Source organism: Choloepus didactylus, chromosome 16, assembly GCF_015220235.1.
Source record: "Choloepus didactylus isolate mChoDid1 chromosome 16, mChoDid1.pri, whole genome shotgun sequence".
Lineage (NCBI taxonomy): Eukaryota > Metazoa > Chordata > Mammalia > Pilosa > Megalonychidae > Choloepus > Choloepus didactylus.
Genome location: NC_051322.1, coordinates 43,732,727 through 43,747,843, shown reverse-complemented (window position 1 = coordinate 43,747,843; position 15,117 = coordinate 43,732,727). Strand labels below are relative to the sequence as shown.

The following is a 15,117-nucleotide window of genomic DNA, read 5'->3' as shown; positions in this document are numbered from 1 at the left end:
GCCAAATTCCTGCCCTGTCAAGGGTGGGGGTTTCCAAGCCAAGAATAGAACTTGGGCATAATAGATACTGTGTACTTCTGGCGACAGGGTAGAAACTTACTAAGCATTGGCCTGAGCAGGTCAGTCATACAGCAGAGCTCCTTCAGCGTGCCGTTCTCTTCACCAAATAAGGAAAATGATTTGAAGAGTTCCTCACTCCCCGCAATCTCAGAGCAGGACTCTCCTGCTCGTCCTTTCTAGATATCTCTGGAGCCTCATTCATAAAGCTTTCCCTGGTGAATGGCTTCCTTATTTTAACACTGCAACAGTACCTTATCCCATTCCATCTGTTCATTTGTATCTGTGCCACACAATGAAGCCCTTTCCTGTATCAGTGTATATTGCTGCTTTGTTGCTGATTACTACTAATTCTGGTCTTTGTTCTCCCACTAAACAGCTTTGTAACTTTGAGTTAGCAGCATAGTCTCTCTCGAATTCAATATACTCATCTATAAGTTAAAATAAAGTTGACTAGGTGGCCTCTGTTTCCTTTCAGCCGTCTTGTTACATCATCCCGTAATCCCTCTAAGGCCCTGTTGGGATGCGGGTGGTGGGATAACGCGACTGCTGTCTTTGCCGGCAGTTTGACTTGGCGCTCTTGCTGAGCGTCGTGATGTCAGTGGCCTCTCCCAATAGTCTAATTAGATTCCAGCCTCCCTGTGGACAGGAGTCATGCCTAGTGCTTTCTTCTTCAACACTCCGCAATTCGTGGCACAGTTCTGAAAAATTGTGATTGTTAAATAACTGGAAGCAATGTAAAATCATGAGTCAGAGCCACTGCATATGGAAACCCAAAATAATATACCAGAGAAGACATGACATCAAGTAGACCCTCACACACAACCACATAGTCACACTGTAACAAAATAATCAGCAGGGACTTGGGCAAGCAACAAGTTGGGAATCGAAATGGAACTTGCACTTGTGGAAATACTGATACTGGCGAAAACTGCCATAATGGCAGGGCGGATGATATGCTGGGCATGCTTTTAAGCATTTTACATGTGCAACCCGTTTAATCTGCATACCAACTCTGCAAAGTAGGTACTGTTATGATCCCGTTATAGAAGAGGAGACTGAGTCATGGGCAGGTCAATAACTTGTCCAAGGTGACACAGCCAGCAAGTGGCAGAGTGAAAACTAGACCCAGACAACCTGTACTCAGAGTCTGTGCTGATAACTGATTACCATCCAGCCTGGGTCCCAAGTGGACCTCACCCAGCATTTAAAAACGCAGAGAGACCCTGGCAAAATGACCCTTGACTGGTAAGGAACGGTGACCATCAGGACAGAGCATGAGCAGCTAATCATTACAGTCACTGCAGATCCGGTCTGAAAGTCTGGGGATGTGAATGAAAATAAATTCAAAATCATTGTTTGTTCAAAAACAAGGGACTAGGAAAAGCTTTAATAATGCAGTCACTAGAATTACTCAAATCTGGCCTTTCATCTGCCCTTTCGTTGATTTAATTTGCCTTGTGCTCTTTGTCCCTTATCTGATGTTATTTTGTTGAATATGGTCTTAAGCTTCCTGGGTTGTGCTAAGTTTTATTTTAGGGTGGAAAGTAATGTGGATGGATATTCATAAATTTTAATGAATCTGAAGTTTTCTTGTGCTTTTCTTCTCCTCCTCATTTGCTTTGGTGCTTTGGTCTCTCTGATTTACTGTCCTTTATATCCAGCTACCAGTGCACTGAAGGGCAGAATACTTCAGCTACTATTTCTCTATTATTTTATTTTTCATTATTAGAAATCCATTGTGTTGGAATTCTCCTGGAAAATGAATGGTCCGCTGGGAGGTGACTGACCACACAGCCATCTTAGATTTAACTTGGAGCTGACAAGCAGTAACATAAAGAACACAAACATCAGAATTGGACAAAGTTTGGCACAAAAGTCCCTGCTGATTATTTTGTTACAGTGTGACTATGTGGTTGTGTGTGAGGGTCTACTTGATGTCATGTCATCTCTTTTATATTATTTTGGGTTTCTATATGCAGTGGCTCTGACTCATGGTTTTACATTGCTTCCAGTTATTTAACAATCACAATTTATCGGAATTGTGCTACGAATTGCGGAGTGTTGAAGGAGAAAGCACTAGGCATGGCTCCTGTCCACAGGGAGGCTGGAATCTAATTAGACTATTGGGAGAGGCCACTGACATCAGGACGCTCAGCAAGAGAGCCAGCAGCGGCCGCATTATCACACTACCTGCATCCCAGCAGGGCCTCGGAGAATGCACAAAGCAAGAGCTTCTAGTGATCCCTGCATAGAAACAGAGAATGGGAGGGCTGCAGAGACAGAAATTGTGGGGTGTGGAAGGAAATGTGCAAACCGTGGAGTGTGACATCAAATGGGCAAGGCACATGGGCCCACTTAGATTTAATTCTTCAAATGGGCATCGTGGAGCTACTAGAGCTTGACCAGATGACCATCTCCCAAAGCTATTGCTCCTTTGTAATTGTATTGTTTCATCTTTATCCTAACTCCCCCCCATAAATACACATCCTTCTTTCCTGAAGAGTAAGTGGTGTCTCTTGAGTGAACCGAATAATCCTGTGTTTTTAGATGTTCCTGTGATTTTATAGAAAATCCCCTGTATTTGGTATTTTTAAAGTACAGCCTTTAAACTTGATTTGAAAAATTCAACTATAGCTATTTTCCATTTCTGAGGCAGTAGCAGGCTTTCATGATAAATTGTTAATAATTTCTTAGCAATTTTCAAATGTGTAATTCTGTTATTTTCTTTCCCTATTTTGTTTCTTCTGTATATTTCCATTAGCCGAGAATACTTAGACAAAAGAGAAGAACAAAGACAAGCAAGAGAAGAAAGGTCTGTATATCTCTTTTTTTCACTTTATAACCAAATGGCACATGACTTTGCACTCTTGACCTAGGATGCAGAGACTGTCAATTAAAATATAATGGCTTGCCTTGAAGACACCTAAAACACCTATGACCTTGGGTAACTGGAGTTTCATAGGACAGAGTGTCCTGATTATCTAAATTTTCCAGGAAAGTAGGAATTTATCGTTTAGTGCCATCTTGATATGAAATGTGTGTCTGTGCCTCCAAGACTCTTCTCCAAATGAGCACATTCATATAAGCATATTGTTATATGGTGTATTTTTCAAATACCGCTTCCCCACTACTGAGACTGGGTTAGGTGTCCGTGGTATGTGCTTCCCTGCCGCTGGTTCAGCATTTCTTCAACAGATACTTGGGCACATACACTGAGCCAGGCACTGCCTGGGCATCAAACACACCCGAGACTCGCTTCTCTGTCCCCCCTCTGAACTGTACACAGCTCTTTGATGGCAGGAACCATGCCTAATTTTCCTCGGTATACCCAGTGCCCGCCACAGTGCTGGGAATCTTGTAGGTGCTCAGAAAAGATGTCTGGAAGAAATAAATGAACAAATGAACCAACAGCTTTATTTAAAATAGTCAAACTGTAAATCAGTCCATTAATTTCAATGGCACCATGCTTTGAATCCCATTAAAAGATATGAAGTTAATATGTTCAATGTCTAATTAATAAATTTAGATGAGCAAAGGAATCTTTATTTGGAAGTAGATCGGCAAAAAAACAAGTTTTTAACCCCCCAGCACCGTAAAACCTGCAGTTGCTCCCTCTACCACCAGGTGGAGTTACTGCCTGGAGAACCGGAAAGGATCGTTCTGAGCCAGCTAGGAACCTAACCATCTCCGACTGTGCCAATAAAAAGTGAAATCGTGCTAATTTTTAAGACACCATCAGCTAAATAGATCAGGTCAGTCTGAGGCAGGGAAAACTGGAGACTGCCTGTGTTCAATTAAAAAATTAGATGCTTAGGTCAGACTCATAAATGAAATCTTGGTATGCACCAACATTTGATTTGATTATTGCCATCCTAAGAACCAGTCATGGCCAGTAAATTTAGAGTGAAAGATGCTGGTAAGGAAACATGAAACTTCTTTTTATCTAATTAATAGCTGTTTTTGTCACTGGGGATTATGACAAACTGACTAACACAGGGGACATGACATATGCCTTTCATGAAAATTGGGTGGATTTTTTGATCAGGCTTAAGGAATTTTTTTTTTTAAGCCCTTCTTCCAAATTCTGAACTTTTTTGAGCTTTTGACAGCTTACTGTCTGGTTATGTCCTCACAGGCAAACAGAAGCTGCAGAGGCTTGAAAGCTTCTGGGGAGATGTCAAAGTGCCGTGTCAGGGTCTGAATTGGCCCAGATTGACCTCAAAATTTTCCAGAATCATTGGAGGATGATTCTTTCTTGATATTTACTGCTTTGTTTCCCAAAGCAAGGCTTCATGATTCCATTTCTGCCTGGAAAACTTGTGCAAATGAGTGTGCCACTCCTTTCCTCTCTCCTCTAGTTCTGCCCTCAGCCCACCCCCCATTCTACCCATTTCCTGGGCCTTCTTAGCTGGTGTTGGAGTGGGTGCTCCATGGCCCCATGTGGGGTTCTTTCCTTACAGCCCATTTCTCTGCTTAGATGGAGGTTTGGGGAAGCAGCCAAGCATTTTCCTTTGTTTGGACCAGTCACTTTTTTTGGTTAGGTTGCTTCTTGAATTACTTGGTGAAGATGGGAGTGAGGGAGATACACTTTTATTCCTGTTTAGGAAACTGTTGGGGATTCCTGGTAAGCCAGGAAAGGATAATATTTCCAACTGTAATGAAATTTAGGGATGGATGGGGAAAATAATGGAGATCAGAGATGGAAAGAGGTGCAGAAATAAGGAAGAGGACTCCATCCACTAATTCTTCAAGATAGGGTTGGGTGTGTTTGCTGGATCCCTTGTTTCTTACTCCAGAAAAAACGGCCAGAGTCAAAAACCTCATCATTTTTGAGGTTGGTATCATGTAAATATTGCGAGGCGACTTCCATTTTGCTATTTTGGGGTGTAAATGGCCATCAAGATATGTGTTATTCCATTTTATTTCATATCTGAAGGGGTGGTAGTAAGGAATGGGGTGCAGGTTGGGTGGGGAAGTGTTGGGGTGAATGGATTAGTTCAGTTTGGGTTTGTTAGTCTGAGGGGGACAGCAGGACATGGAGAGGAAATGCCTTATGGCAATCGGGATATGGGGACAGAGTGCAGGGGAAGGGCTGAGACTGGGCTAGGATTTCGGGAATAATGTATACAAGTACTCAGTAAGGCAGTAATCAAGGTTTCTCAGTGTTAATTGAAAGGATTGAGGATAGAGTAGAAGTTTGGGCCAGATTTTAGTTTAATTTAAGGGAGATTTTCCGAGTAGGATGGTGGCAGGAAGTCATCAGTGTATAGTCTCAGTCAACTGGGTCAGCCCACTGTCCAGCAGGGTTTCTACAGGGCCCTGGGCAAGAGCCTGAACCCGTGCATCCTTCCCCGGGCTGTAGTGTGGGCCCCGCCCCCCACCTCTGAGCCCCTGGTGGATGCTTGAGTTCACCCCATGGTTTATTTGCCTGTCCCTCCCACTGAACTGTGAGCTCCGTGAGGATGGGACCTTTTCTTGTTTATTATTATATCCTTAGTGCCTAGTGCACTTCTTAGCACATGACAGGCACTCAACAAATGTTCAATAAATAACTGAAAAGATGAACAAATAAGCCAATGATATGGGGGAGGTAGAATGAACTGGAATGTTTGGCTGAAGGCAGCAGAGGCGAAAACTCTTTTCTTGGGGTGGTGGCACATGGCTAGAAAACCTAGTGCTTTGCATGTAGGAGGCTTCACAGGGCTCTGTGGGTCGGCCAGTGCTTTGCATGGCAGCAGGGATGTGGGACAGCCATTGCATGGGCCGCTGGGCTCCCCAGCTCAAGTGCTACTGGACCCCTGAGTGCCACATGACACTTAGAGTCACCCTCTAGGGGAAGGTCATGATACAGGTCATGTGTCTGCCCTAGGATTGTGGAGAGTCTCATGGGGCTGGAGGGGTTGTTAAGCTGTGAAGCTCTAAGTGCCAGGTGGTGTGGGTCTTCCCCGTCTGCCAGACCCCCCTCACTGCCCCAGCCCATCACAAGTGAGTGCTGCTGCTTTTTCAGAAAGTTTTTGTGGCTCTTAACCTCCATGCCTCCTTGTTCCTGCCACTTTTGCCTACCACCAAAACATCTTCACTACTTTGGACAATTTAGGTTAAATCCTTGGCTTTTCCCATATTTCATGGCTCCTTGAGATGGAGCCGTGAGATCGGGGTTGCACAGGAATAGGCGTTGAGTCACATCTGCCCAGACTCTGGGATGAGCAATCCTTGGAGTTCCCCAGAAAGCTGGGGGTGAGCCCCTTGGCTGCCGGCACATGCCTGCCAGCCCTGGCTGCCCATGATGAGAGGTGTGGAGAGAGGCAGGGACCAGGACTGGGCTGGCTGAAGTGAAGCTCATAAATGGGTTGTCCTCCTGGCCTGAGGCCTTTCATGTGAAGCTTTCCCCAACTCTCCTGACTTTGTTTGAGTGATGCTTTCCTGCTGTGATTCTGATCTGCTGGACCAACCCATATTCCCTTATTTGTCCTTCATTCCTTGCTTGCCCCTTCTTGCTGTTGCAGAAGGCTTGGACACAACACGGGAATTCCTGTGCTCACAAACTCCTGGCTTTACGGCATTCCTGGCCTTGAGTTTGCCACCACCCCATTTAAAATTTGCTGGGACTCAGACCCTTTCCCTTAAGATCAGGTTCTTCCAAGGCTTCTGTCACGTGCACAGCTAGGGAGTTTTACCTTGCTGGTCTGAACTGAGTTCAGAAACACATCCTTTTTCTTACCTTTCCTACCTTTTCAGAGGGGATGTTGTCACCAAGGAAAGTCCCGAGTCTCTGGGTCTTTCTCTGTGGGACAGCCTCTTCCTGTACCCATGAGGGAGCAGCTCCACCGCCACACTCAAGCAGTTGCATTTACAGATCCATTGCACATCTTTTATCAGAGAATTGCCATGAAAGCAAGCTCACTCCCCCACAAAATGAAATGAGGTACATTTGCCCCCTTAATGTCCCATGCTGCAGGTAGATCTCTGCAGGTGAGGTGCTGCTTTGCAGGTTTCTCATGCTGTGCTTTGCTCATTTTCCATCGATCGGCAAATGCAAGGTGCTGAGCAAAAGAACAAAAGAATGATAATCTTCCTGTTCTCAAAAATCCCATTTTCTGCTTGTTGAAAACAGACGTGCACATGTGAAGAGATGGCTAAATATGCCAGGCAGTAAATGTAAAATGCCATGTGAGTTGAATGGACTACATATCCGACATGAGTTCAGAGGCAAGGCCAAGATCACTTCCAGCTGTGGTGGTCAAGGCAGGCTTCACAGTGAGAGATGCATGTGCAAGCTCAGCCTGCAGGGCAGACTGCTTTTGGACTGGCAGGGAGAAAGGGAGATGATTACAGACTCGGGGTGGGGGTGGGTGGGGTCACACCCACTTTAAGGCTGGGATGGAGAAATGCAAGTTTTTGAAATGCATTGGTTTTAAAGTCTTCAAAGATGTGCTCTGCCTTTTATGTCCCAGTGAATTGGTGCAGAATGCACAGTGACTGGGAGAGGGCCGTGGCTGGCCAGTGTCAGGGGCTTGCCCATAGGGAGGGACTGAGCTGTGAATCCGGATGGATGCAGAGTAAGGGTCTTGAAAAAGCTTTTCAGAGTTCAGTTGTGGGGAAGATAGTCAGAAACCTGCTACAGCTGAATTCATAAATTTATTTCTGAACAAATAATGGTGGGTAAAATTAGCAGACATCTGGAAGAGGCACATAATTCAAAGTTATTTTGGTCTGATCTATAAAGTGCACGATGAGGAATATGATTGGTAGCTGGTCTTAATAAACAGTTAGTGGGTTCTGCCTGCCTGAAATGCAAAACAGATGTATCTTTGTTCTTTTAAACTGACTTTGATGAATAAACTATATGTGACGTTAGGTCCAAGCTATTGGATGTCTGAGTCCTGCTCAGAAATATTTTAGAATATAAAAAAGTTTCCATGGTAGACACTGAGAGAACAAAGTGAATTCCAGTTGTGTTGCTGTTAGCATTGAAGCAGGTTCAGAAATTCAGAGAGGCCGTTCGTCCAAACAATCTCTCTTGGCACTTTGGGGACCTTGTTTGTTTCTGCCGTGCAGAGGCATTCTCCCACATCATAGCCGTGAGCTCACAGAGCTGTTGGCTGTCAGCTGTCACTGTTGGGGTTTTTTGTTTGTTTGTTTGTTTGGATGGTCATTAGTGCTGTTTTGCTCATTTGTACAAATGTATCCAAAAAGAGCAAAATAGGATGCTGTAGCAGTGATCCAGCCTGGGGAACTGTGTGATGTTGCCCCCAATTTGTTTGGTTATGAATGGTGCAGGTTTTTTAATAATTAGCATCTTGGCTTTGCTGGGTGTCTTTGGCAGACTGACCCTCCCGGCGGCTCTGCACTGTGCTCTGGGCATCAGGAAACCAGCTCACTCTGCAGGTGTTTCATCCATAAACAAGCATCAGCCACGGGCTCCTCTTTCTTTTTACGGAAACCCTTTGGAATTTAACTTTCAGATACAAGTACTTGGAGCAGTTGGCAGCGGAGGCGCATGAGAAGGAGCTGAGAAGCCGGAGTGCGAGCCGGGGCAGAGCTGACCTCTCCTTGGACCTGACCTCGCCGGCGGCCCCTGTCTCCCCCGCCCCGCTGAGCCGCAGCCCTTCATCTCTAGACTCACAGGAGGCTCTCCCGGTGTCCTCCTCCTCCCCTGGAACACCTCAGCATCCCCAAGGTGAGTGCAGGGAGAGTAGAGGGAAAACTGATGCAATAGCATTAGACAGGCTGCTTCTGGGCAGCAGTGGCCACTGCTACGTGCGAGCTGGTACCGAGACAGCCGCGGAGGTTAAGTTTTAGGGGGTGTCTGCTACCTGTGCTGTCATTCCAATAAGCTTTAGATCACTTCAGTACCGCTTGTATTCAGGCAAACTTATTTATAAAGCTTGCCAGTGTGTGAACACTGAAAAGGGAGACTATAGCAAATAAGACTTACTTTGACATTCAATCCTAAATCACAGAGTATTAACATAAATTTATTATTTGGATATGCAGATCTGCCCACAGAAGTCACAACTTTTGAACGTTCTTACCATAGGAAGTGTCAGTCGAGTTCAACTTGTGCTTCCAGACAGTAAAGTTAATTAAAGCCAGTAAAGAAAAATATTGACCTGGTGAAAATAGAAGTGAGATATCAAAGAAAAAAATGTTAACTAGTAAAAATTACTGGCACGTGGTGTGGGTGTGTGTATACATGCTTGTGTGCAGACAAGCAGAGTCCCTGGAGAAATTCGCTGTCATCTTAGCTTTATTTGGGGAAAAGCAACGATGCAGCCTTTGAGCATCAGCTGTTTCCGGATCGCTCTGTGCGTTGTGGGTCTATTTTCTTTCATGTTAACACAGAGGACATTCCCTGGGCACAGGCTGCTACACAATATGTGTTGATTAACCCTGCATCTATGACTGTTCGGTTTAATCACGTGTTATGGCTTGCAGCCTGATGTAGACTTAGCCAACTGAAGAAAACAGAGATACTAAACTTTTAACTCTAGGAGGGTTGACTAAATATGGTGTAAAGTTTAATTTAAACAAGCAGGGCTCCATGACCTCAGCAGAACTGGATGTAACAGAATGATATCGTTGGACCAGTTCTTCTCGGGCTCTCCAAGCCTCAGGGCTCGTGCTGCAGGAGCAGGCTGGCTGAGCCACAGCTTTTCATCAGGCCATGGAAGGTTGTCCCAGGCAGATGGCTTAGTCATAGATGAGATAAGGTTGGTCTTAAAATACTGAGACTCTGAGAATCAGGAAAACAGACTGTTCTAGAAGAGCCCAAACTTTCCAAACTCTGCCTTATATCGCTGCTGTGTCTGAATCATGATATTTCAAAGGCAATATGAAAAATTGTTCCCTGCTGAAGTTGTAGGTCAGCAGTTAATTCTGACTTTTAACTCTAAAAGTTGTATCTCCAGCACTTTACAGAATGGTGGTCTAAACTGTGACATACAGAATAGCCTGAAGCTGAGAGGGGATCCTCAGTATTTGTAAGTCCTGTTTTTCCTCAAATATTTAATCTACTTGATGTTTGTTTGTGGCAAAGAGACAGTTCCTCAAATATTTTGTCCAGTTATGGTTGAACTTTAGGCCATTCTTTCCAATTAAAAAGACAGAATGGTTTAGACGTCAGTAAGAAAACAGAAAATATTTGTTTTGTATATACACAATATGGTTTGGAAAAATATGAAGTTATTTCAGTACATTTCCAGAAAGATATGTAGCAAATAGAGACTGAGAGAATGTTTGCCTGAAACCACACAATAAGTGATATGTATGTCTGAAAAAGGATTCCTGGTCTTGAATTTAGCCATAATTGCAAATTAACAAAATAGCGTTGTGTGATGTTTGCTTTTTTTCTGCAAAAAGGCAATGGCTTTGTTGAATGTAAAGGTCTATCCATCAAATGTTAAGTATTTAGGATCCAAGCCAGTTGGAAACTGCAATGTATTCTAACTTTCTTGTCCCAAAACATGACTGAATTATAAAATTGGTAATTATAGGTGGTTGAAAAAAATGCTGTAAGTGGATGGTCGTGAAAAGAACTGCTGAGGCTTCCTTCTGATTTGGAGAACTTTGCCCTTGTGACAAAAATACAAATTTAGGTATGACAAAGAGTTTTCTCAGCCTCGTTTGTTATTGTTCTTTAAAATGGTCTGCTGGCATCCAGTTAATAGTCTCTTCTTTTTACCTTGGTCTCATTTTCAAATGCTCAAAGAAATTTTTTACTTGTCCCTTACAGTTATATTATCTCAACATCTGGAGGAAGATTAAAAAGTACAGTCACACATCCAGATCTTTGTCCTGCCCCAAACACCTGGCATTATGTAAAACGTCCTGGGGATTGCCTCACTTTTTCATTACCTTTATGGAATTTTGATAGCAATGCACTTCAGTTTTGTATTTTTCCCCCAAATGCTCCTGTTTAATCTTGTATTGTGCATCTGAGTTAAGTAGGGGAGATGTTATCCATATTTTACTGAGGCACAAAGTGATTGGAACATTTGAGAACTTGTTGGCACAGCATTGGAGCATTGAGGGTAGAACCCAGGGTTCATTCTCTTTCCAGCCATTTATTCTGGAATCATGGTGCCACTATATTTGTGTTAGTTCCCAGGAATGCTATTAACATCCCCTTGCTCACCATCTCCCTAATATCTGCAAAAATTGTGGCTTACATTTAAGGATTATATTTACAAAAAATGGAAAACTGATATTTGTTATTGAATTATATATGCCTCAGGCTTCAAGGTCAGTTTATGTGTTCTTTTATTGAAATTCCTTACTCAGATTTTGGAAAACTTTTAAAAGCAGAAGACATGAAAACATTAAAAACCTCCTTTCTTTTATGCTTACAAAATATATTTTAAAAGAGGGAGGGGCTAATGGCAAAATACCAGTAGCATTGTAAGCCATCAAGCCAGATCTTTCAGCCAGAAACTTTCCCAGCTAAATCTGTATAACTTTTGTTTAAATTATGCCACTACCCCCACCACTGAGGCAGTGTGTGCTTGAATTATTTTTCCATCTGGCCTTCTTATGGCTCACAGCAGATGTTTGTCCCAGTCCTGCCTGGACTTAGTGGTGATGGTTTGAGTATTTTTCCTCTTTGCAAAACTACCAAGACCAAATGAGGAACAAACATGCGTGCCTTGTCATTTGCAATGTGTGATAATTAATGGAGACAATCAGCCCAAAGTTTAGACAGACACAGAAGAGCCTTTCTCTTCATCCCTTGCTTGGGTTATCCTTCTCTTATTTTCTCTGAGCCCTGTGACATTCTTCTGAATATGTATTTAATAAGCTTATTTCCTGTTATTCTAAGAAACTCACAGATGACTCTGAAAACAAATAAGCTGTTCTCACTAATCAGAGAGAAAGGTGCAGTGTTCTCACTGGAGTAGACTTACTCCTCTTGGTGAAGTTACCCTGAGGATTCAAGATGATAACAATCTGTGTGCCCCTAAGGGAAGTCAGTATATATAGCAAGGTAACCTGTTAGCCCATAGGCATCAGATCCAGGTAACCGATTTCATGGAAATGAAGCAGAGTAAAATGACTCATCAGAAAACCAGATGTTGATGGTGCTCCCTGTGGGGTGTCCCAGGGCTAAACTGCCCACCCTGGAGGGCTATAACTGCCCCCTTCTCGCCCCCTCCCTTGCACAGCTCAGTCTCTCTTGAGGCTGGGTAGAGAGGAATGACCTCTCCAGTAGAAAGAAGCTTCTGTCAAGAGCTTACAAGTGGCTTTTGCCCACTAACCTAGGCATGAGAACATATATAATGGTTAAGTTATTGTTCTTTCTTTCTTTCCTTTTTTTTGGCTCTGTATGGTCCAGATTGGTCACAGAAATAGTACTTTAGTGATGCATTTGTAAACTTTGTCACACTATATTAATCTTATGTCAGGGAAAATATTGTTTGGGAGTGACTTTTTTTTTTCTACCTGTAATTGGTTTCCTAGGTATTTCCAAATGTCTGTCTGGTTCTGGAGATAAAAAATATGGCCTCTGTGGCCATGGCCTACTTACCTGGTGGCATTTTTAGAAATGATCGTCGTGGCATATTGATATTTCCTCTTGCAGATCTAAGCTTTTAAAGGACTGGTAAATATGGCAGTTCCTCTAGTCTCTTGATCCTCATGCCTGGAAATAAAGTATATGCAGATAGTTGTTTATGTCATATTATGAAATATTCAGTTCATTTAAATGAATAATCGTTTTTCACATAGGCATCCATTCGTCGTCATGGCTGCCATCATAGTTACCGGTTATTGGCTGAGCATCTTTGTCACATGTTTTGAGTCTCCTTCAGGTGGAGGCACTCTCCTAGATTATGTAATCCACATGGCAGAAATCAGAAACATCTGGGATCCTATTTCCACTGGCACTGTAGTGATGGAATGTCATCAATCACCAGCTTAATGCATGCTGGTTCCCTTACATAAAGCTAGACACCTCCAGTCCAGTGTTTCATGAATTGGCAGGAAAGTAGATTCCTTGTGGTTCTGTGACTCAGGGCTGCCCATCTCCCCATACCTTACCTGACTGATGTGACTTGATGTCATTCAGTAAATGTCACAATCTCTCAGGAGCCCTACCTGTGGCCAAGTCCTTGCCTGCTACACCTGCTATGGGATCTTGAGAGCCTTTGAAAATCACTGGTTTTTTCTGCTTTGCCATTTCTCAGCCTCTAAAAAGTTTTTTTTTTTCCCCACTGTAGAGAATGACAGTTGCCCACAGTGTGTTTTCTTATACCCTAATTTAAAACATTAAATATTTTTGAGTCCTTTGGGAAGTAGACAAAGTATAAACCTTAAGTAAAGCCAAGGCACAGAATGGCTTTGAGAAAGTATTAAAGAAGGACATTATCTGATCAACATGTTGCTTTCATAGGCAGCTATTAGGGTATCAAGAACAGTGAAGGGTCTGAAACTTTACCCTACTTGTAAGCTAATAAATTAGCTTGCCACAATTTCATGGATGCTGGCAGAAGTCACAAAACTCCTGGATCAGAGAAAAAGGAATTTATTACTCATAGCAATAGCAGTAGCCAGAGTATCAGCTTTGTGTCATTTCCCCAAGCCCTCATTCCCACAGGGTGATGTAAATAGGGCCAAGTGACACCTGCACACACAATGTGAGGAACCTGAAAAGAAAGACCCTGAGCTTAGGAAACCTGAATCTTCTCTAATGAGCATCAGGCATACCTGCCCTTTGCCCAGAGGAGGCTTTATCTCAGTTGCACTGGACAGCCCTGCTGTGGAGGGAGACCTTATCTTTGTCTTCTAAGGCTACTTTCTATACACACAGCCTTGGAAAGATTAGTCCAGAGCAAAGGCTCTCAATCCCTCTGCTCTCAGGATGTACAGAAACATGAGTGATCCATGGAGAATTGTTTCCCAACATAGGGTAATATGGCTTTTAGCTACCCTTTACTATCAGATTTGCAGCCTAAAATTTGTTCAGTGTAGACAGGAATTTCAAGTTTTGAACAGCAATTAGATTGATTGTTCTTATTTAACAAAAACAAAGAGCATCAAGACCAAGTCTGGAGCAGGCACTGGGAGTGAACGAGCTTGTTTGGATCCAGAGAGGTTAACGGGGCATCTGGCTTGTTGAGTGGGTGAGACGTCAGTGCCTTTCATCCAGTGGGAGCCATGGGTGAAGGTTCCATGTGGAGGGACAGTGAGGATTCTTCAGCGTGGTACTTTGAATTTCCAGAATCAATGACTAAGACCTTGGAAATAGCAGAGAAGAATGAGTCTCTGCCTCCTCCTAACATCCTTGTCTGTGCTCCAGGATCTTAATCTCTCTGCCATCTCCACCACTCCTCCTTTCCTGCTAGCACCACTGTCTTCCCCCCATCACTCCTGTAACACAACTGCACACAACACAGTACCTGCAGTGTAGCAAGATAATCACACATTGGTTTTCCAATCCATAATGTAGACTTTTTCAAAAGAACCCCTGGGTTCAACAACCCTGGAATGCATCTTGTCTGCTTCCTGACATGGCATGCATCTTTAGAGCGTTTTAAAGCTGGAGCTCCCTCTAGGAAATACATCCAGAAGTTCTGGTAGCTTTTTATTGGCTTTCCAGATCCAGCAGCTCTAAACCCTCTAAGTGTTGGGTTTTTCTAAGATTCTTTCCCTGGGTCTCTTCTCTTTTGATACCATGTCCTCTTGCTGGGCACACTGTGATTTTGAACTACCTACCATCTGCTGGTAACTGCCAGGCCTGTATCTCCAGCCTTGGCCTTCTTGAGCTCAGGTCGTGTGTATCCATCATCTGAATGCCCCTCAGACACTTCAGACTTGCCAGATGCCAGTTTGAGGGGCATTCAGATGGAGATGCCAGCTATCTCTCACCTGTAATGCCTGTCCCCAAACCTGCTCTTACCTTCCTGTCTTCATTTAGTTAATACCATGTCTCTTGGCGCAGTCTTTTAGCCTGGAGGGCTACATGTAATTCTTGATTCCTCCCTTAATTTTCACCCCCACAGCAGTCGACTGCCAAGTGTTGGTTGTGTTCCTTTGTCTCGTGTCAGCCTTCTTCCCTGTTTC

General features: G+C 43.5%; 1 protein-coding gene across 3 annotated transcripts in view; it reads left to right on the top strand.

Annotated features, from left to right (window-relative positions):
* FHOD3 (formin homology 2 domain containing 3) overlaps nt 1–15,117 on the top strand; it is a 509,790-nt gene that overhangs the window by 418,151 nt on the left and 76,522 nt on the right. For all 3 annotated transcript variants that reach the window (XM_037806361.1, XM_037806363.1, XM_037806362.1), the window contains 2 exons: nt 2,822–2,872; nt 8,526–8,740. In XM_037806361.1, the coding sequence (XP_037662289.1) occupies nt 2,822–2,872; nt 8,526–8,740 (266 nt within the window). The remainder of the gene's footprint in view (nt 1–2,821; nt 2,873–8,525; nt 8,741–15,117) is intronic.